Genomic DNA, 20,155 nt, shown 5'->3' with positions numbered 1-20,155 from the left:
CTTATTTCTGTATTCTGCTCATATCGCCACAAGCGGGATTCACAGGAGATTGTTCTACCTGTAATGGTTGTCTTTATCCTATCACTGTATCAACGTACTGTATGTCAACCAATAGCATCTATCTATCTACCTGTCTATCTGTCTGTGTCTGTCTGTCTGTACCTATCTATAAATTACCTAGCTATCTATCTGACTATAAATCTATCTATCTGTCTGTATCTATCTATCTATCTGACCATAAACCTATCTATCTCATATTGATCTATCTACCTGTCTATCTTTCTGTCTCTGTATCTATCTATCTATCTGACCATAAATCTATCTATCTGTCTGTGTTTGTCTGTCTGTATCTATCTATTTATCTATAAATTACCTATCTATCTCATACCGATCTATCTGTTGTACATGTACACACAATTTTCTGCTACCAAGCATGTTTTAATGACATGTTTGCATACCTTTTTGATTTTGCAACATTTTTTAAAGACATTGGGGGGGATTTATCAAGAATGCAATTTTTCAAGACAGTTTTGCTCGAGTGCGTGTTGATGTACTTTGCGCCAAATGTATCAACATTAGGCTGGTTTCACAGCTCCATTGTGAATTCTGGCCGACAATGCCAGGAAGTGGCTAGATAGACTGCAGCGTGCAGCGGGTTGTGTCAGTCCGATTCTCCACATTGTCTGCCGGAATATGGCCGGATCCAGTATAACTGGAATCTATTCTAGCTACAGGTTTCTAGCGAGCAGAAGATGCGACAAGATGTGTGCACCTCTTAATAAATTGGAAGGGGCTTCCTCCAGTGTGGTTTTTGCTAAGATTTGTGTGTGAAGTGAAATGGTCTTGGTAAATGACCCCCTGTGTGTGTAGACTGATTTTATTGTCTTTAAATGCTTGAGTATAATGAGTTTGAGTCAACTTATAGCATATCTATGGATTAGTCTAATACTATCCATGAATCGTGGTCACTGTATCCAAGAAACATTGTAGTAGTATCCATGGATGATTCCAGTAATATCTGTGAATAATTGTAGTAGGATCCTTAAATGTTTCTAGTAATAACTGTCAATCATTGTAGTAGTATCCATGAATGATTGCAGTAATCTGTGAATCTTTGATGCGCCATCTGCAGCCTTGCTGTGACTACGGGGGGGGGGGGGTTCTACTGTTACTATTTGGGAAGTTTTGGGGTCTTGCTGTGAGTACTCCGGGCTGTAAATCCTGCTGTGATGTCTAGGAATGGGAATATGATAAAGAAACCTTACTGTAATTATTTAGGAAATGAGAGGACTGCTATGACTACTGGGGAAGTGGGGGTTCTACTGTTACTAAGTAGAAGAGGGGATGTTGTGCCTGCCGAGGAAATGTAGAAGTGACGAGCACGTGATATGATTTTTAGGATACATTCAGAAGGGGGGGGGGGGTTAAGGTTAATTCACACGTTGGGGGTAAGAGTGTGGTTTTCAACAGTGAGACAATGGTGGTGTTCTCTCCTGCACCATGTAAATGTGCCCTTACTACTAGAGTAAAAGCTGTATTAGACTGTCAGATTTTCACCAGATCCATTGGAGGAACGTTCTTATTATTAAACAGGGCTGTGCGAGGGATGTCTGCAGTATATGCTCCTTAATGAGTATTCATGTATCTACGGTTAAAAATTGTGTTATTTAGGTGGCTAGACCCACCAGTTTTACTGTATGCATCAGCGTGGAATAGGATAGTCTACTGTACATACTGGCCTGGTGGATGCAAAAATAAAGGCACCTTTATGTCATATGCAGGGTGAACACACCCCAAGTAAAGAGAAATATACTGCACATACTGTACATGTTTTTGATTAGTATTAATTTACTTTCTGATTTATGTATGTGATTTTTTTCATTATTCTAATACGCTGTCCATTTTGTAGGTCTCAATGTTAAAGCGGAATCAACCACAGCGAGCTCACAACAAACTCAGGAGACCTCTTTAGCACCTACACATGTGCCAACAGACGTCAGTGGAAGTACAGAGAATACAGTCACTGTGACTACAGTAACAACAAGTGTTAAGATAGAAAAGCCGACAACCAATACTAGCATATCAACAGATGACACCAATAGTGTGAATACTATCAGCGTGGGGTCTGACTCAACTCAAACAACGGTAGCCACATCGAATAATGTTTGGACATCATCTAATCCAAGTACAGAAATACTAGATGGTAAACCTTCCACTCCACTAGAATCCACCACAGAGAGAACTTCTGAAACCTCCCCCCCAAATTCAAACAAGCATACAAGTGGGCCAACAGAATCCAGCACAGAGACAGTAACCTCTGAAACCTCCACCCCAAATTCAAACAAGCATACAAGTGGGCCAACAGAATCCAGCACAGAGACAGTAACTTCTGAAACCTCCACCCCAAATTTATCTAAGCATACAAGTGGGCCAGAAAAATCCAGCACAGAGACATTCACTCATTCCAGTCAGACAGGAACAGGAAGTACGGATCAATCAGGAATTACAGAATCTACAGGTAGTACTACTTCTAAGGAAGTAACTCCAGAAACTCCAAAGTTTGCTTCACCACAAACTGAGCCAAATAATGACAAAACTCAGACCACATCCACAACTGATAGAACACCGGAACACAATGTTGAGCTTTCAAGGGCACTAAGTCCAGGTAAGTCTTTTGTCTTTAGATGTATTCGAGACAAGAAATTTACACGTCAGTTACTTTCATGATTCCCTTGTTTCTGAGTAATTGCATTGGTCAATGTTAACAAGGTAGAAGATCAGCAACAAAACTAACATTGTTCACCAATTGTGATGCCATAAAAATAATTTTGGTGGAACTGTTGTAAAAATTGCAAATGCCACTCAGTGGCATTTACATTTCATGGTGTTTAGTGGTGTGGGCTATGTTACCTAAGAACACTTAAGACCCACACTATGCTGGAATCTATACATAGATCTCCCATTCCTCCAATTAACAATACATATAAGAACTAGGTACTACCACCATACCCTGACTGAATTTATACCAGCTCACAGTGACAACATAACACCACTATAAAGTAACTGAATAACTCCACCTTACCCTAACTAAATAATGCTACCATACCATGAATAAGTAACACCACCATATCATGACTAAATAGTACCTCCATACTGAGACAAAATAATACCACCATACCGAAACTAGAGAATACTACCATCCTGTACTAGATAACATCATCATACTATTCAAGTAAAATGACAGGCACCATAACAGAATCCGACAGACCCTATTATTAGTAGGGTCCATCAGACAAAGAAGTTGGTGAACTTCGTGCAATGGATTAGGGCTTAGGCACTGCATTATGGTTTCAGTTTTAAACAGGAACCACAACACTGATACTGTATGAAGAGCCTTAAGGTGGTTTGACACATTAGACTAAAGTTGATCAAAATGGACAATTTCAATTATTCCAAAATAGTCACAACCGTGTCCATACTGTGGTCAACAAACCACAAATCCAGAAAATACCTTCCATGTGCAATCTGCATTTTTCTCACTCCCATCACAAGAAATGACTATTCTTATCCGCAATGCGGACAAGAATAGAACATGTTCTGTCATTTACAGAAAGGACTTAAGCCATGAGGCCAGGTAAGGGGTGCCGTTTCAGTTTTCGCCTCAGGCAGCAGAAAGGCTAGGTACACCCCTGCTCACAGTACACACTGGCACAATTTTACATACACACCGAGATGTACACCTTTACACATACAATGGGAAAGACTTAGCGGGAGGGAAGGGGCTTCCTACAGCTCAACAGAGTTACTATAATTTACACCAGAAACTTGCAAAAAGTCTAACTGAAACCTACGCTATCCCCTAGCTGGTGTTTTTGGCACCAAATTTATTAGAGGCCAAATTTGAAGATGCAGGTGGAGAAGGAAATTCAACTATAGGAAAAATTCAGATTACTGCACTTCTCTCACTTCTGGACATACACACATTGACATAGAAAAATGCATCAAGATATAAATGTTGGATTGTATGATTGGGAAAAAAAGGACAATGCAGCAGCACTCTGCAAACACAAATAAAGTCAAATAATGGCATAATTATAGACAACATTCTGGTGCTAATGCTACACGTATTTAGCAAATTTAAGATTCTTGGCAAATACATTTTGTACAAAATTATTTGAGCCCGTCTATAATTATGGCATTATGGTACTTTGTTTGGTTTGCAGAGAGCTGTTGCATTGTGTGTTTTGTTCTATGTTGTGTTTTCAGCCATAGCAACGTGCACCTGCGCATTGGGATGTGCTGACTGACCCCCTTTTTTTGTAGTTGTATTTTGCGCTGAAGGTGTGGCTGACTCTATTTGGTCTTGCACTCCTGACTAGCCTGTCTGTCCCATAGGCTGATTTTAATTAAAGTAAGTATAAAGCTGTAGCCTGCTCTCATTGTATTTATTGGAAGCCATTTGTCACCAGGAGAGGTATAGTGTGGGCTCAGCATGCATGTTGGTACCTGCATCTCTGGATTTAATGGAGACCGTTATGGCATCAAAAATGGTAAAAAGTAGAGTGGACCCAGCATGCATGTGGAACCTGCACTCCCTGAATTTTATGGTGGCCATTATGGCACGTAACAGGTAGGATTTAGTGTTAGGTTCCGATCTGATAGAGATCACCTTGACGTTTGGTAGACGGGCCCAAATAATTTTGTACAAAATGTATTTGCCAAGAATCTCAAATTTTCTAAATAAGCGTAGCATTAGCACCAGAATGTTGTCTATAATTATGGCATTATTGTACTTTATTTGTTTGCAGAGTGCTGCTGCATTGTCCTTTTTTCCTGTATGTTTCTAGCCATGGCAGCTCGCCCCTGCACATTGGGGTGTGCTAACTGACCCCTTTTTTTGGATTGTCTGATTAGACACTGGGCCTTTCCTGCAAGAAGGCATAAAAGTGCTTCTCCTGCTGCCCTATAAAAAGGTTCTCAGAGGCTCTTTTTGGGTAGTGTACCTCTTGGTGAGAGATCGTAGAGGATTGTTTTATCTGTCAACAGGCAGAGAATATTAAAATGTCGTAAAACCCCTTTAAGTCAACAACAGCCAAACGATGAAGGGTCAGAAGATACGTGTCTATGTGGTAACAAGCCATTCTTCAGGGCATAACAGATGTCTTCACCCTCTGGCTCGGAGAACTGAGAATTATGGATATAGTTTTCAGAGGAGAAAACTACTAAAAATATGCCTGTTATAAGTCATATATAGATAGATATATTGGCCAGATATAGTGTAATTTGTCATGTGCACACACATGGCAGCTTATTCTGAAAGATTACTTGAAAAGATGGGTACACTTTAAAGGGAACCTGTCACATTGAACATGGTATCTGAGCTACAGGCAGCATAGTATAGAGCAGGAGGAGCTGAGCAGATTGATATATAATTTTATATCTGTGCTTATTCTGGACTTTGCAATCTAAGAGGTGGCCCTATCAGTGATTGACAGTTATCTCTGTAGACACAGCCATAGAGGGAAGACTGTCATCACTGAAAGGACCGTCTCCTTGTCTTCAGTCAGTGATTGACCGCTATCTCTGTCTACACAGTCATAGAGGGAAGGCTGTCAGTCACTGATAGGACCTCCTCCTTGTCCTCAGTCAGTGATTGACAGTTATCTCTGTAGACAGTCATAGAGGGAAGGATGTCAGTCACTGATAGGACCGTCTCCTTGTCTTCAGTCAGTGATTGACAGATATCTCTGTATACACAATCATAGAGTGAAGCCTGTCAATCACTGATAGGACCGCCTCCTTGTCTTCAGTCAGTGACTGACAGCTATCTCTGTATACACAGTCATAGAGGGAAGGCTGTCAGTCACTGATAGGACCTCCTCCTTGTCTTCAGTCAGTGACTGACAGCTATCTCTGTATACACAGTCATAGAGGGAAGGCTGTCAATCACTGATAGGACCGCCTCCTTGTCTTCAGTCAGTGATTGACAGCTATCTGTATACACAGTCATAGAGGGAAGGCTGTCAGTCACTGATAGGACATCCTCCTTGTCTTCAGTCAGTGACTGACAGCTATCTCTGTATACACAGTCATAGAGGGAAGACTGTCATCACTGATAGGACCGTCTCCTTGTCTTCAGTCAGTGACTGACAGCTATCTCTGTATACACAGTCATAGAGGGAAGGCAGTCAATCACGGATAGGACCGTCTCCTTGTCTTCAATCAGTGACTGACAGCTATCTCTGTATACACAGCCATAGAGGGAAGGCTGTCATTACTGATAGGACCTCCTCCTTGTCCTCAGTCAGTGACTGACAGCTATCTCTGTATACACAGTCATAGAGGGAAGGCTGTCAATCACTGATAGGACCGTCTCCTTGTCTTCAGTCAGTGATTGACAGCTATCTCTGTATACACAGTCATAGAGGGAAGGCTGTCAGTCACTGATAGGACCATCTCCTTGTCTTCAGTCAGTGACTGACAGCTATCTCTGTATACACAGTCATAGAGGGAAGGTTGTCAGTCACTGATAGGACCTCCTCCTTGTCTTCAGTCAGGTACTGACAGCTATCTCTGTATACACAGTCATAGAGGGAAGGCTGTCAGTCACTGATAGGACCGTCTCCTTGCCTTCAGTCAGTAACTGACAGCTATCTCTGTATACACAGTCATAGAGGGAAGGCTGTCAGTCACTGATAGGACCTTCTCCTTGTCTTCAGTCACTGATAGGACATCCTCCTTGTCTTCAGTCAGTGACTGACAGCTATCTCTGTATACACAGTCATAGAGGGAAGACTGTCATCACTGATAGGACCGTCTCCTTGTCTTCAGTCAGTGACTGACAGCTATCTCTGTATCCACAGTCATAGAGGGAAGGCTGTCAGTCACTGATTTACTTCAAAGCTCAGAATGAGCAGGAATTTAAATGAATGAAATATAAGTTATACTGAATCTAATCTTACAAACCTCTATATCAATCTAATCAACTCATCCTGCTCTATAAAATGCTGCCTGCAGATTATTTTGCATGTCTAAAACATATCATATGCCTCTTTCTTGCCACAATTTGTACCAGAATTCTGGCACATTTTGCTTAGTTAATCTTCCCAATGTGCGGGGCCATATTTGCGGCTAAGCACTGGAGGTCGTATTTTAGGGAGCATTCGGCAGAGAGATAATGAGAGAAAGAGAGAGGTGGAGTACTCCTTCCTTTACTCTGCTGGTTATTAAAGGGGTTGTCCATACTCAGAATTTCACACCCCCCCCTAATGCTAGCATCTCTGCCTTGCCCTGCGCAGGTAAAAGCTGGTGCAGGTGACGTGTCCGGGTCAGACTGCCGTCTTCCTTGGCAGTGGGTGTTTGAATATTTTCTGATGTTGGTTTAAAAGCTGTATCCTGCGCTCAACAATATATACTGGACATAAAATGTGCATATACAATGTTGATATTATCTTTCATGATCTGTGAAGCATAGCCACATATTCGTTTTCAGGGGGTATACATTCTTCTACAGGCTGTGCCCATGTTTAGTGTAAAACAGCTGCCATATTTCATATCTAACGCTGGAGATTAGGACATCAGCCAGTGTCAATAAAGCTGTGATTGCATACTACGCATACAACCTTTCCTATATTTCATTATACAAACAGTGAGGGTTTGCATTGTTCTGCTTCTGCCTATTCACCGTAATATGCTCAAATACGGAAGCTTTTGAAAAGACAAAATTCCCAAGTCAGAACAAGCAGATTTCCAAACTTGGAAATATGCCCTTATGATGTTACGCTGCGATACTGTAGAGGGAAATATATGCTTCGCTACTGTGCTGTATGAGAAAGGTTTCTGAAATGAAAGTTCTGTTTAGGAAATGACTTGGCAGAAGCGGAGATCGTACCCTTTAAGTATCATCTGATCAGAGCAGGTTACTGATAATGAGGCCAGGAAGAGCTGGTCATGGGTCATGTGTAATAACTGCACATAACGGTTCTCTCCCACACTGCGTCCTACAGATAAGCATTACATGACTTGTTAATGACGTTCCCAGAGGACTAGATGTGCTCTGCTTACATAGTCTGCAACAAGAGAAGAGGAATGAACATCTACTTAGAATCTCTAACGAATGTAAAGTTCTAATTCACTTTGCGGGTGATGTACAAAAAAAATTTGTATGCGCCATTTTTGCCAAAAATTTTGACTTTTTCAATTTTAACACCACCCTTGGCGCTTTTACAAAAAGTGGGTGGTGAGTGGCTGGGATGAAGCGGGTCATGGGTGGGATCCCTGCTGCCTGATATTTCACATGTGTGCCAGAAAACTGAGGCACATTAGGCCAGAAATCTAGGCCAGCTCCCTTGTGGGCATAGATTTATTTCCCTGGCGCAAGTCCCAATGATGCACCAGAATTATTACCTCTTGATAATTCTGGCATATCATAAGCCTGCAGGGATTGATATTGAAGGGCTGTCTACTTTATTTATATTGATGACCTATCCTCAGGGCAGAGTGCTGGTTGCAGTGTGCGATTGCATTTTGTGTTTTTACATTTATCTCTATTTCGCCACAGCAATCTGCACCTGCTAGGGGTTGTGCGGGCTGAAATTTTCCATATCCTCAGGATAGGTCATAAATATCAGATCGGCGGGGGTCCGACTCCCAGCACTCCCGCAGATCAGCTGTTTTAAGAGAAAGCAGCGCTCGTACAAACACCGTCTTCTCTTCATTGTCCAGGCTTCGTTCACATCACCATTCAGCCTTTCCATTCTCCTGCTCCATTATAGGACCAGGAGAACGGAAAGGACGGATTCTGCACATAACTGAGCCGAACGGAGCCTATCGACCCCTAGACTATAATGGGGTCAGTTAGGTTTCCGCTCAGAGGAAGATTTTGGAGTGGAGACAAGTTGTGCATGCAGGAGTTTCGTCTCTGCTTCAAAAATGTTCCTCTGAACAAAAACCTAACGGAACCCATTATAGTCTATAGGGTCCTTAGGTTCCGTTCGGCTCAGTTATGTGCCAAATTCGTCCTTTCCATTTTCCTGGTCCTATAACATAGCAGGAGAATAGAAAGGCTAAACGGTGATGTGAACAAAGTCTTACCTGCTTGCTGTCTCAACTGCAGAGGTGAGCAGGTGTGATTACATCTTAACCATCCCATAGAAGTGAATGGGACAGTAGCTGTAATTACAAGCAGGTAAACAATGAAGAAAAGGCAGTGCTTGTATGACCACTGCTTTCTCTTCAAACAGCTGATCGACGGGGGTGCTAGGAGTCAGACCTCCGCCGATCTGATATTGATGACCTATCCTGAGGATAGGTCATCAAAATAAATAAAGTGGCCAACTCCTTTAAGACACCAGTTTTAATATAGTCCCCCTTTTGTGCTTCAGCTCCTCCCATTTTCAAGATAACTGCTTCCTGTCAGTGAAAGGTTGTTCAATCCAAAAACAGTACCAGGTTCTGCGCTTAAAGAGAACCTGTCACGCTGATTTTGGAGTGTTATCTACAGTAATACATGAGCAGTACTGCAGATATGGAGTCCAGATCACTATTTTTTATTTTCCTACTGCGATTCCCCAGCTGTTTGCACTGAAATACACAGCCTGGACTGCTGTGCTGTTCTAACATAATGGAAAGGACTCCTGTGCGCATGCACAACAGTCCTGCCAATGTATTTCAGCGCAGCTTAACGTTTAAATGTTCCTCTGCTCCGGCATTACTACTGCAGACCATGCAGCTCCAGTCTTTGCTGCGGTCACAGTACAAGTGATTCATTATTCACACGACACTGGCTACAGCGGTCACATGTGCATGAATGACACGTGACTGTAGAGGCCAGCAGCAGTTATGTGAAAGATGGACGTGACATTAGGACCTGCAGGTGGAGCAGCAAAAGATTGTTTATTTTATATGGCCCTTGCTCCGTGCTCATTTTTTAAAAATCTTTGGAAAAACATTTAAATCTAGATTTAGATCTATTGCTGCTTATACAAGTGGGAGTTCGTAACAATCTATCAGTGTAGGAAGAGCGCAATATGAAACTTAGAGAAGGAGCGATACAGTATTTGTTTCTGCTGTGTCTAGCTCACTGATGGTTGGCTTACCACCAACAAGTTTCAGTCAGTATGTATGCTGGCGGACTACTATAGCACTTTTTAAGTCATGTCATTCTAAGCATATGAGGTAGGCGGTAAGAGCACAAATTGCCTTACATACTGTGAGTGACCAAAGACTTGCAAGTTAACTTGTGACCATTTCAAAACTCAAACCTTTGTTGGAATTATGTCGGTTTTTACAGGGTTTTTCAGAATGACCAAACCTCATGGTCTACAGTCCCTAAGGATTGTTTACATTCTTGTAGAACCTAGGCCCCAAAAGTTCAGACCACAGTACTGTAAGGGTGAAACACCTTTTTTTTTAACTTGTTTTAGACTTAAACCTTGTTATGTTGTACTACTTTTTCTGGTTGCTGCATGGCAGAACAATCTTAAAGTATACTAATCTTAAATATTTTGAGAGTTGTGTGATGGTTGCCATAGATTACAACTATCGAAAAGTACTAAATATTAGCCATAAATCAACCTAGAATAATGTGTCTTAACAGTGATTGAATATGTCCAAACCAAGTCTACTTGCAGCAGCCAATGATCGCACGATTTCACAGTAAAATCATGTGGCCATTGGTGGCTGTGGCTTAGTTGCACTCGGCCAGCCATGTTGTTGGGCCATACCTTTTATAGTATGTATCTTAAACTTCAAAAATCACTTCTATGTGATGTGAATTCGTGTAGGGTTGTCACCTGTCCCTGATCTGCATCAATGTAAGCTTATGGTCAATATATGCCGCATTCACGTTTTTAAAGAGAAAATGGATGTTAGTACTGCAATAATAATAGTATACCATGACTAAATAATGCCAGCATAACTGCTGTATAACAGTGCCATACACTACCCTAACAACTGGTCCGCATTAAGTCATGCCATTAAGTTATTGTGCAGATGTAACATCCAGGAGTTTATCTGATCTTGGAGATCATTTTTGGGCTCTATGTAGGGCCGGTAACCACTAAACATCAACCACAAGTCTTCCCTCTTCCTGTTCCTCTTAGTAAGGTCTACTACTAGTTCTTGGGTAGGATTAGTTTGGATTCTAAATTATAAAGTTACCTTTATTTTATGTGTTGTGGAAGGCATACTCTACCTAATTAAAGTTTGATTGACGTACTCCTGGAGAACCCCTTCAGTATATCTCAACATCACTATCTTACAATCCGCTGATCGATATCTTCATGTTTCCTCACCAGATCTTCCTAGGCTCACTTTCAGGTACCATGAGAGATGCGTTACAAAAAGACGTGTACATTTTGCAACCGATCAGTAATTCCGTTTCTAAACCTGTAACAGCAAATCAGTCTGTTCTTGAAGTTATCATCACTTTAGCAGAAAAAAGCATTTTGATCAATTTATACAACTTCTACTTCATATTATGAAATTGCACATATTCTTTTACTTACATAGAAAGCAGTTCAGATAAAGAAGTATGTGGTGTGCGTTCACAAGAGCAGGTTTCTGGATGGAGTTTTGGATCAAGATGAGAGAAGGTATAAAGGACCTATGTGACTTCCTCTTTTTTTTTTTTTTTATAAATCCTGGTTTTAGCCTCCAAAACTGCATCAGAAAACCTGACCATGTGGTTGTACCCTTTTAGTCAACTACTGTGCTATTACCAAAGGCGAACCTGTACACATATCAGAGCTGTATCTAAGCTGTATGCCCATTTTCTGCAGCAACTATTGAAACATGTTGGCTATTCCACAGCTTATGTCCCCTTTAAAAAAAAAAAAAAAGTGGGTGGAACTTAGTTCAAGGGTTCGAAGCTTCATCAGCTAGACACATTTACCATAATTTACGCCATAAAATGGTTTAGTTTGTGGTGAATGGACAGGAACTTACCTAAATGGGATTTTGAGTAAACCTCTATACTTCTCCGGCAGTTGCCACAACCTTGTACTAACAGCAGGAGTAACAGGCAGCCTTCAGTAGCCAAAGGGCTACATATTAGTGGTACCACTATTCAGATTCCTTAGTAAACCTACTGTAGATGATTGCAAATCCAAGTGGGCTTGTTTAGGTCAACGTGTCTAAACATAGAATGTGTCGGCAGATAAGAACCATTTGGCCCATCTAGTCTGCCCAATATACTGAATACTATGGATAGCCCCTGGCCCTATCTTATATAAAGGATGGCCTTATGCCTATCCCATGCATGCTTAAAGGGACACTGACAGGGCCAATAAGCATATTGAGGTATATATATGGCAGTACAGGTCTTATAATGGGCATTACAATCATATAAGTATCCCCCCTGTCCACATTATACATACAGTAAACTTAAGTTTTATAACCTGCTCCAATGGTCTTCAATCTGCCCAAGGGGCGGCGTTTCACCTCTCTTGCGCCCAGCCAGCCTCCCCCAACTGCCGCTTTGAAGCGCCGCCCAGCTCATGAATATTCAGTTTGCTGGGCGGCTTCTGCGGTCCCCGCTCTGAAGCGCTGCGCTGAACAGTGCCCTGCACATGCGCCGGATCTTGTGAAGTCGGGGACAGTAAGCGCCGCCCAGCGAAGTGAATATTGATGAGCTGGGCGGCGCTTCAAAGCGGCAGTTGGGGGAGGCTGGCTGGGCGCAAGAGAGTTGAAACGCCGCCCCTTGGGCAGATTGAAGACCGTTGGAGCAGGTTATAAAACTTAAGTTTACTGTATGTATAATGTGGACGGGGGGATACTTATATGATTGTAATGCCCATTATAAGACCTGTACTGCCATATATATATATACCTCAATATGCTTATTGGGCCTGTCAGTGTCCCTTTAAACTCCTCCACTGTATTTGCAGCTACCACTTCTGCAGGAAGGCCATTCCATGCATCCACTACTCTCTCAGTAAAGTAATACTTCCTGATATTACTTTTAAACCTTTGCCCCTCTAATTTAAAACTATGTCCTCTTGTAGCAGTTTTTCTTCTTTTAAATATTCTCTCCTCTTTTACCTTGTTGATTCCCTTTATGTATTTAAAAGTTTCTATCATATCCCCTCTGTCTCGTCTTTCTTCCAAGCTATACATGCTAAGGTCCTTTAATCTTTCCTGGTAAGTTTTATCCTGCAATCCATGTACCAGTCTAGTCACCACTAACTCCAGAACTTCAGGTTCTGGGCTACACAATTACAGCCTGTAGGCTGAAAATGTTATGGAACCACTTACGTTTTCTAGGGCTATCTACCCTCACCGCTTTCACACCAACAGGCCCAATAAGCGACAGTAGTCCAGTACAGGTCTATGGCATAGGCTTTGGACATTTGGCCCTGTCGGATCTCATGCTAAGACGAAAGGGAGTGAAATTGACATGGTTCCCAAGATGGGTAGTCCTATTCAGTTTTGCTGAATCTTTTTCCATAACTCTATATAAATCTGCTCAGCTCCTCCTGCTCTATAACTTGCTGCCATCATTTTCATAGTGACAGTTGCATCTACCATGAGACCATACTGTATGTCTCTCTCTCTCTCTCTCTCTCTCTCTCTATATATATATATATATATATATATATATATATATATAAATATAATTTAGTTATACAGTTGAATCCAGAAGTTTACATACAAGTTAACAACGTGCAACATTTGATTACAAGCTTGAAACATATTTGAAACGTGTCTCATGAAAGTGAATTCGATCTTCACAATCAATAAAAAATATGTGCATCAGCAACTCATAAAAACAAAAAAGAAACAAACCACAGCAATTCAGTACACACATACTGTATATACAGTTGAAACCAGAAGTTTACATACACTATATAAAAGACACATCTACATGTTTTTCTCAATATCTGACATGAAATCAGAATAAACCTTTCCTGTTTTTGGTCAATTAGGATTACCATAATTATTATTATTTGCCAAATGCCAGAATAATGAGAGAGAGATAATGTTTTAAGGCATTTTTATTACTTTCTGCAATATCAAAAGTTTACATACCACCCCACATCTTCACCCACCACCTCCCTTGAAAAACACTACAATCTATACCAGATTTTAACCTATTTTAAATATAATAATAAAATTCTACAACTTCTATACCAAATAAGAGTGTGCCTGCTACTTTTTATACTATTTCTATTATTCCTTTGACTGGGTGAGTCAAAACAGCAGACTAGCACCTCTACCATTTCACTGAACAGTTGAGCTGTCGTATACATATCTAAAAGTTTACATACACTAAGATTACTATGCCTTTAACCCTTTCTACCCTGTGCCAGTTTTCACCTTTCTGCCCAGGCCATTTTTTGCAAATCCGACATGTGTTACTTTATGTGGTAATAACATTGGAACACTTTTATTTATCCAAACCATTCTGAGATTGTTTTCTCGTGACACATTGTACTTCATGATAGTCATAAATTTGAGTCAATATATTCCACCTTTATTTATGAAAAAATTACAAATTTACCAAAAATTTGGAAAAATTCACAATTTTCAAAATTTATATTTCTCTGCTTAAAGACAGAAAGTGAATAAAATATTTATTGCTTAAAGGGCTTCTGTCACCCCTCATTGTGCAATTTTCATTAGCCAACATTAGCTATCAGCGATAATCGTCAGTCTCCTCTTTCGGGTGTAGTGTGACGTAATCGGCGCAGGCACACTGAGGAAGGAGCTGGCAAGCGCACGTCCTTCACTCAGTACGCCTGCGCCGAACGAGGAACGTTACGGCGCAGGCACGGGATTTCAGCAGCAGATGGGACCAACGGGAGGAGGAGAGCGCTCACTGGCCCTGTCTATCAAGAGGAGATGGGGCGTGTCTAGAAGCGGCAGATGCGGCGGCTACCAGCAAGTACACGCCCAACTTGCTGGTAGTTAAGAAATTTGTATAAGATAAAAGTATGATTTTTTTACAAGAAATAAGCCACAGACAAAGGTAGGACATGTATGATTGCACTCAGCTGACATTAGCAAATAGCTAATGTCGGCTAATGAATATTGCACAATGGGGGGTGACAGAAGCCCTTTAACTACCTCCCGACCGCCTAACGCAGGGATGCGTCCTGCGGACGGCCGGGTTATTCCTCCTAGATGCATGAATGCGTCATCTCGCGAGAGGCGAGATTTCGCGTGAACATGCGCGCGCGTTCACAGCGGCGCGCAGCTGAGAAGTTGATCTACAGCCTGCCAGCAGCGATCATTCGCTGGCAGGCTGTAGATGCAATTTTTTTAACCCCAAAAAGGTATATTAGACGCTGTTTTGTTAACAGCGTCTAATAAACCTGCTACCTGGTCCTCTGGTGGTCCCTTTTGCTTGGATCGACCACCAGAGGACACAGGCAGCTCTGTAAGTAGCACCAATCACTACACTACACGCCCCCCGTCACTTATTAACCCCTGATCACCCCATATAGACTCCCTGATCACCCCCCTGTCATTGATCAACCCCCTGTAAGGCTCCATTCAGACGTCCGTATGTGTTTTGCAGATCCGCAAAACAGGGACACCGGCAATGTGCTTTCCGCATTTTGCGGATCCGCACATTGCCAGAACTATATAGAAAATGCCTTTTCTTGTCCGCAATTGCGGACAAGAATAGGATTTGTTCTATAGGCTCTACAAAAAACGCAGTGTTCGCCCGATCAGGCCTGATCTTGTGCGCACACTTGGGTTCAGTCCGCCCCACCACAGTGACAGATTTTTTTTTTTCTGATCACTGCAAAAACACTGTAAAATTGCTGCGGCGCTATAAAGATCACTTTTGAGGGGCATGGCGAGTTCATAGAAGATTTTTTTTTTTTTTGGCACAGAGGAAGTTATAGGAAATTATTTTTTTTTTTTTTGTTTCTTACAAAGTCTCATATTCCACTAACTTGTGACAAAAAATAAATTCTTACATGAACTCACCATACTCCTCACGGAATCCAAATGCGTAAAAATGCCCTGTGAAATCCTAAAGGTACTCATTGGAATTTGGGCCCCATTGCGCATATCTCAGTAAATTGACAACTTTGTATAATTTTTTTTTTAAAGTTGTCATTTACAGAGATATTTCTCACACACTGTATGGGTATTTGTAAAAATACACCCCAAAACACATTGCCCTACTTCTCCTGAGTACGGCGATACCACATGTGTGACACTTTTTTGCAGCCTAGGTGCGCAAAGGGGCCCAAATTCCAATGAGTACCCTTTAGGAGGGCATTTTTAAACATTTGGATTCCAGACTTCTCACGCTTTAGGGCCCATAAAATGCCAGGGCAGTATAAATACCCCACATGTGACCCCATTTTGGAAAAAAGACACCCAAGGTATTCCGTGAGGGGCATGGCGAGTCCATGTAAAAAAAATTTTGGTCGCAAGTTAGTGGAATATGAGACTTTGTAAGAAAAAAAAACAAACATTTTCTGCTAACTTGTGCCCAAAAAAAAAAAATAAATTCTATGAACTCGCCATGCCCCTCACAGAATACCTTGGGGTGTCTTCTTTCCAAAATGGGGTCACTTGTGGGGTATTTATACTGCCCTGGCATTGTAGGGGCCCTAAAGCGTGAGAAGTAGTTTGGAATACAAATGCCTAAAAATGCCCTCCTAAAAAGTACTCATTGGAATTTGGGCCCCTTTGCGCACCTAAGCTGCAAAAAAGTGTCACACATGTGGTATCGCCGTACTCAGGAGAAGTAGGGCAATGTGGTTTGGGGTGTATTTTTACATATACCCATGCTGGGTGAGAGAAATATCTCTGTAAATTGACAACTTTGTATAAAAAAATGTAAAAAGTTGTCATTTACAGAGATATTTCTTTCACACAGTATGGGTATATGTAAAAATACACGCCAAAACACATTGCCCTACTTCTCCTGAGTACGGCGATACCACATGTGTGACACTTTTTTGCAGCCTAGGTGCGCAAAGGGGCCCAAATTCCAATGAGTACTTTTAGGATTTCACAGGGCATTTTTACGCATTTGGATTCCAAACTACTTCTCACGCTTTAGGGCCCCTAAAATACAAGGGTTAAATACCCCACAAGTGACCCATTTTGGAAAGACACCCCAAGGTATTCCGTGAGGGGAATGGTGAGTTCATGTAAAATTTTATTTTTTGTCACAAGTTAGTGGAATATGAGACTTTGTAAGAAAAAAAAAATATCAATTTCCCCTAACTTGTGACAAAAGATAAAAACTTCCATGAACTCACTATGCCCATCAGCGAATACCTTAGAGTGTCTACTTTACGAAATGGGGTCATTTATGGGGTGTTTCTACTGTCTGGGCATTGTAGAACCTCAGGAAACGTAAATTAGTTGTTTTTTTTTGCACCATAGTTTGTAAACGCTATAACTTTTACCCAAACCAATAAACATACACTTATTGCATTTTTTTTTATCAAAGACATGTAGAACAATGCATTTTGAGAAAAATGTATATAGAAATGTACAAACCGGATTCCAAAAAAGTTGGGACACTAAACAAATTGTGAATAAAAACTGAATGCAATGATGTGGAGATGGCAAATGTCAATATTTTATTTGTAATAGAACGTAGATGACAGATCAAACGTTTATTCCGAGTAAATGTATCATTTTAAAGGAAAAATACGTTGATTCAAATTTTCACGGTGTCAACAAATCCCAAAAAAGTTGGGACAAGTAGCAATAAGAGGCTGGAAAAAGTAAATTTGAGCTTAACGAAGAGCTGGAAGACCAATTAACACTAATTAGGTCAATTGGCAACATGATTGGGTATTAAAAGAACTTCTCAGAGTGGCAGTGTCTCTCAGAAGCCAAGATGGGTAGAGGATCACCAATTCCCACAATGTTGCGCAGAAAGATAGTGGAGCAATATCAAAAAGGTGTTACCCAGGGAAAAATTGCAAAGACTTTGCATCTATCATCATCAACTGTGCATAACATCATCCGAAGATTCAGAGAATCTGGAACAATCTCTGTGCGTAAGGGTCAAGGCCGTAAAACCATACTGGATGCCCGTGATCTCCGGGCCCTTAAACGACACTGCACCACAAACAGGAATGCTACTGTAAAGGAAATCACAGAATGGGCTCAGGAATACTTCCAGAAACCATTGTCGGTGAACACAATCCACTGTGCCATCCGCCGTTGCCAGCTGAAACTCTACAGTGCAAAGCCATTTCTAAGCAAGATCCACAAGCTCAGGCGTTTTTACTGGGCCAGGGATCATTTAAAATGGAGTGTGGCAAAATGGAAGACTGTTCTGTGGTCAGACGAGTCACGATTCGAAGTTCTTTTTGGAAATCTGGAACGCCATATCATCCGGACCAAAGAGGACAAGGACAACCCAAGTTGTTATCAACGCTCAGTTCAGAAGGCTGCATCTCTGATGGTATGGGGTTGCATGAGTGCGTGTGGCATGGGCAGCTTGCATGTCTGTAAAGGCACCATCAATGCAGAAAAATATATTCAGGTTCTAGAACAACATATGCTCCCATCCAGACGTCATCTCTTTCAGGGAAGACCCTGCATTTTTCAACAAGATAATGCCAGACCACATTCTGCATCAATCACAACATCATGGCTGCGTAGGAGAAGGATCCGGGTACTGAAATGGCCAGTCTGCAGTCCAGATCTTTCACCTATAGAGAACATTTGGCGCATCATAAAGAAGAAGGTGCAACAAAGAAGGCCCAAGACGATTGAACAGTTAGAGGTATTCCGTGAGGGGTATGGTGAGTTCATGTAAACTGATTGTGTCAATATCCACAGTGAAACAAGTACTGTATCAACATGGGCCGAAAGGCCACTCTGCCAGGAAGAAGCCATTACTCCAGAAGAAACATAAAAAGCCAGATTAATGTTTGCACACAGGAACAAAAATCTATATTTTTGGAGACATGTCCTGTGGTCTGAGGAAACGAAAATTTAACTTTTTGACTATAATGACCATCGTTATCTTTGGAGGAAAAAGGGAGAAGCTTGGAATCCTAAGAACACCATCCCAACTGTGAAACAAGGAGATGGAAGCATCATATTGTAGAGTTGTTTTGCTGCAGGAGGGACTGGTGCACTTCACAAAATAGATGGCATCCTGAGGAAAGACGACTGTGGAAATACTGAAGCAACATCTCAAGACATCAGCCAGGAAGTTAAAGCTTGGGCGGAAATGGGTCTTCCAAATGGACAATGACCCGAAGCATACTGCCAAACTGGTTACAAAGTGGCTTAAGGATAACAAAGTCAATGTTTTGGAGTGGCCATCACAAAGCCCTGATCTCAATCCTATTGAAAATTTATGGGCGAAGCTGAAAAGGCAGGTGCGAGCAATGTGACCAACAAACATGGCTCAGTTATACCAGTTTTGTCATGACGAATGAGCCCAAATTCCGACCAACTATTGTGAGAAGCTTGTGGAAGGATATCCAAAAGGTTTGACCCAAGTCATACAGTTTAAGGGCAATGGTACCAAATATTAATGAAATGTATGTAAACTTTTGACTTTGCAGAAAAAATAAAAATGCCCTAAAACATTATCTCTCTCTCATAATTCTGGCATTTGGCAAATAATAATAATTATGGTAATCCTAATTGACCAGAAACAGGAAAGGTTTATGTCAGATATTGAGAAAAACATGTATATGTGTCTTTTATATAGTGTATGTAAACTTCTGGTTTCAACTGTATATACAGTATGTGTGTACTGAATTGCTGTGGTTTGTTTCTATTTAGTTTTTATGAGTTGTTGATGCACATATTTTTTATTGATTGTGAAGATCGAATTCACTTTCATGAGACACGTCTCAAATATGTTGCAATCTTGTAATATAACTAATCTTGGAAAATGGACTTTGAGTCTGTGTTGGCATATCTTACTCCATATTTATCAAATGTTTAACGTTGTTCAATTTGGCACATCTTTAGATTTAACACTTTTATTATGCCGCTGGAATGAGTTTGACTTTTTTTGTGATGCCAGTTTGTGAATTATAAAAATACAGCGCTTGCAAAAACAGTATACATTAGGCTACTTTCACACTTGCGTCTGGTGTGGATCCGTCATGGATCTGCACAAATGCATCCGTTCAGATAATACAATCGCATGCATCCGTTCATATTATCTTTAACATAGTCAAAACAGATCCGTCTTGAA

General features: G+C 41.1%; 1 protein-coding gene across 1 annotated transcript in view; it reads left to right on the top strand.

Moving 5' to 3' along the window:
• Positions 1-20,155, top strand: part of PARM1 (prostate androgen-regulated mucin-like protein 1) — a 79,296-nt gene that overhangs the window by 40,578 nt on the left and 18,563 nt on the right. The window contains exon 2 of the mRNA XM_044303098.1: positions 1,910-2,665. Within this exon, the coding sequence (XP_044159033.1) occupies positions 1,910-2,665 (756 nt within the window). The remainder of the gene's footprint in view (positions 1-1,909; positions 2,666-20,155) is intronic.

Source organism: Bufo gargarizans, chromosome 1, assembly GCF_014858855.1.
Source record: "Bufo gargarizans isolate SCDJY-AF-19 chromosome 1, ASM1485885v1, whole genome shotgun sequence".
Taxonomy (NCBI): Eukaryota; Metazoa; Chordata; class Amphibia; order Anura; family Bufonidae; genus Bufo; species Bufo gargarizans.
The sequence above is the reverse complement of the archived record's forward strand: the minus strand, read 5'-3'. Positions and strand labels throughout refer to the sequence as shown.